At 63.1% G+C, this 1,749-nt stretch overlaps 1 protein-coding gene across 1 annotated transcript; it reads left to right on the plus strand.

Moving 5' to 3' along the window:
- Nucleotides 1–19: 19 nt before the first annotated feature.
- On the plus strand, nucleotides 20–1,507 carry LOC104916485 (class I histocompatibility antigen, F10 alpha chain-like; the record flags this gene model as incomplete). Its single annotated transcript, XM_010727530.2, has 6 exons — nucleotides 20–386; nucleotides 475–747; nucleotides 821–925; nucleotides 1,043–1,075; nucleotides 1,213–1,245; nucleotides 1,404–1,507. Coding segments are annotated over 6 exons (834 nt in total), but the record flags the coding sequence as incomplete, so codon positions are not given.
- Between the last annotated feature and the right edge of the window lie 242 nt (nucleotides 1,508–1,749).

Genomic DNA, 1,749 nt, shown 5'->3' on the forward strand with positions numbered 1-1,749 from the left:
AGCCGCACCGAGCTCGGGGTGCCGCGTCCCGGGGGACCCCAACCCCTCCCCACTGCAGTGGGACCCCAGAGCCGGAGGGGCCCCTCATCCCCTGCCCGGCTGTGTTTCAGGGTCTCACACGGTGCAGCGGATGTACGGTTGTGACATTCTTGAGGACGGCACCACCCGGGGGTATCGTCAGGATGCCTATGATGGGAGAGACTTCATTGCCTTGGACAAAGACACGAAGACGTTCACTGCGGCAGTTCCAGAGGCAGTTCCCACCAAGAGGAAATGGGAGGATGATGGGAGCGTTGCTGAGAGGTGGAAGCATTACCTGGAGGAAACCTGTGTGGAGTGGCTGCAGAGATACGTGGAGCACGGGAAGGCAGAGCTGGGCAGGAGAGGTGAGGGGGGCCGCGGTGTGGGGCTGGAGGTGGGGCGGGGGCTCAGCATGGGGAGCTCAGCCCGGCCCTCACTGCCGCCCGCCCGCAGAGCGGCCCGAGGTGCGAGTGCGGGGGAAGGAGGCCGACGGGGTGCTGACCTTGTCCTGCCGCGCTCACGGCTTCTACCCGCGGCCCATCGTCGTCGAGTGGATGAAGGACGGCGCGGTGCAGCACCAGGACGCCCACACGGGGGGCGTCGCGCCCAACAGCGATGGCACCTACCACACCTGGGTCACCATCGATGCGCGGCCGGAGGACAGGGACAAGTACCAGTGCCGCGTGCAGCACGCCAGCCTGCAGCAGCCCGGCCTCTACTCGTGGGGTGAGTGAGGTGCTGTGGGGCTGGGGGGCTCCGGGCTGCCCCTTCCCCTGCTGACTACCCCACTCTTCCCCAGAGCCGTCAGAGTCCAACCTGGTCCCCATTGTGGTGGGGATTGTTGCCATTGTGGCCATTGCCATCGTGGCTGGTGTTGGATTCGCCATCTACAGAAGCCGTGCAGGTAAAAGCAGATGGGTGCAGGAGGACAGCGGGGGCTGTGGGGGGATCTGAGGTCCCCTTAGGAGCCCCTATCCTGGCTGTGATGTGAACCTGTGCTGACACATCTCTCTGTGTGCAGGGAAGAAAGAGAAGGGCTACAGCATTGCTGCTGGTGAGTGATGAGGCTGCCTGGTGCCAGGGCAGTCCTGGGGCCCCTGCTTTCTCCCAGGTTCCCATTCCTGGTGCTTGGGGCTGCTCCATGCCCCATAGTGAGTGCAGGGGGGGCTCATGGCTGTTTTTCCCTTACAGTAAAGGATGGTGGATCCAACGGCTCAGCCACAGGTGCGGTGTGGGGCTGGGGGTTGGAAGGGGTCCCTGTGCCCTCTGTGGTTGTGCCCCCAGGGCTGGGCTGTGCTGGGGTTCTGCAGGGAGACCCCCAGAACAGAGGGTTGGGATGGGAATGCAGTCCCATGGGATACCATCTCTTCTCATCCCCACAGGGAGCGACTGCCCCGTCATCTGAGCGCTGTGCTTCAGCCTGCAAGGGGAAGGCTGTCCCCACCAGCGTTTGGGTTGGTGATGGACACAGCCCCATCCTCTCAATCTCACACATCCCCCTCTGCTTTCAATGCTGACTGTTAGCTTTGCTTGCACTGCTTCCTATGAAATAAACTGATGAGCATTCTGTGCTCAGCTTGTCTGCCGTGTGCTCCATGCTGTGGTTGGGGATGGGGTGGTGAGAGGGCTGTGTCCAGGTTTGGCTGCTCAGGGTGCTGAGTACCTGCTGCCCTGCTGCTTTGCTCCACCTGCTGCTCACTCCCCCCATGTTTTCCCCCCCCCCCATCA

Source organism: Meleagris gallopavo, unplaced genomic scaffold (genome assembly GCF_000146605.3).
Source record: "Meleagris gallopavo isolate NT-WF06-2002-E0010 breed Aviagen turkey brand Nicholas breeding stock unplaced genomic scaffold, Turkey_5.1 ChrUn_random_7180001902443, whole genome shotgun sequence".
NCBI classification, from domain to species: domain Eukaryota; kingdom Metazoa; phylum Chordata; class Aves; order Galliformes; family Phasianidae; genus Meleagris; species Meleagris gallopavo.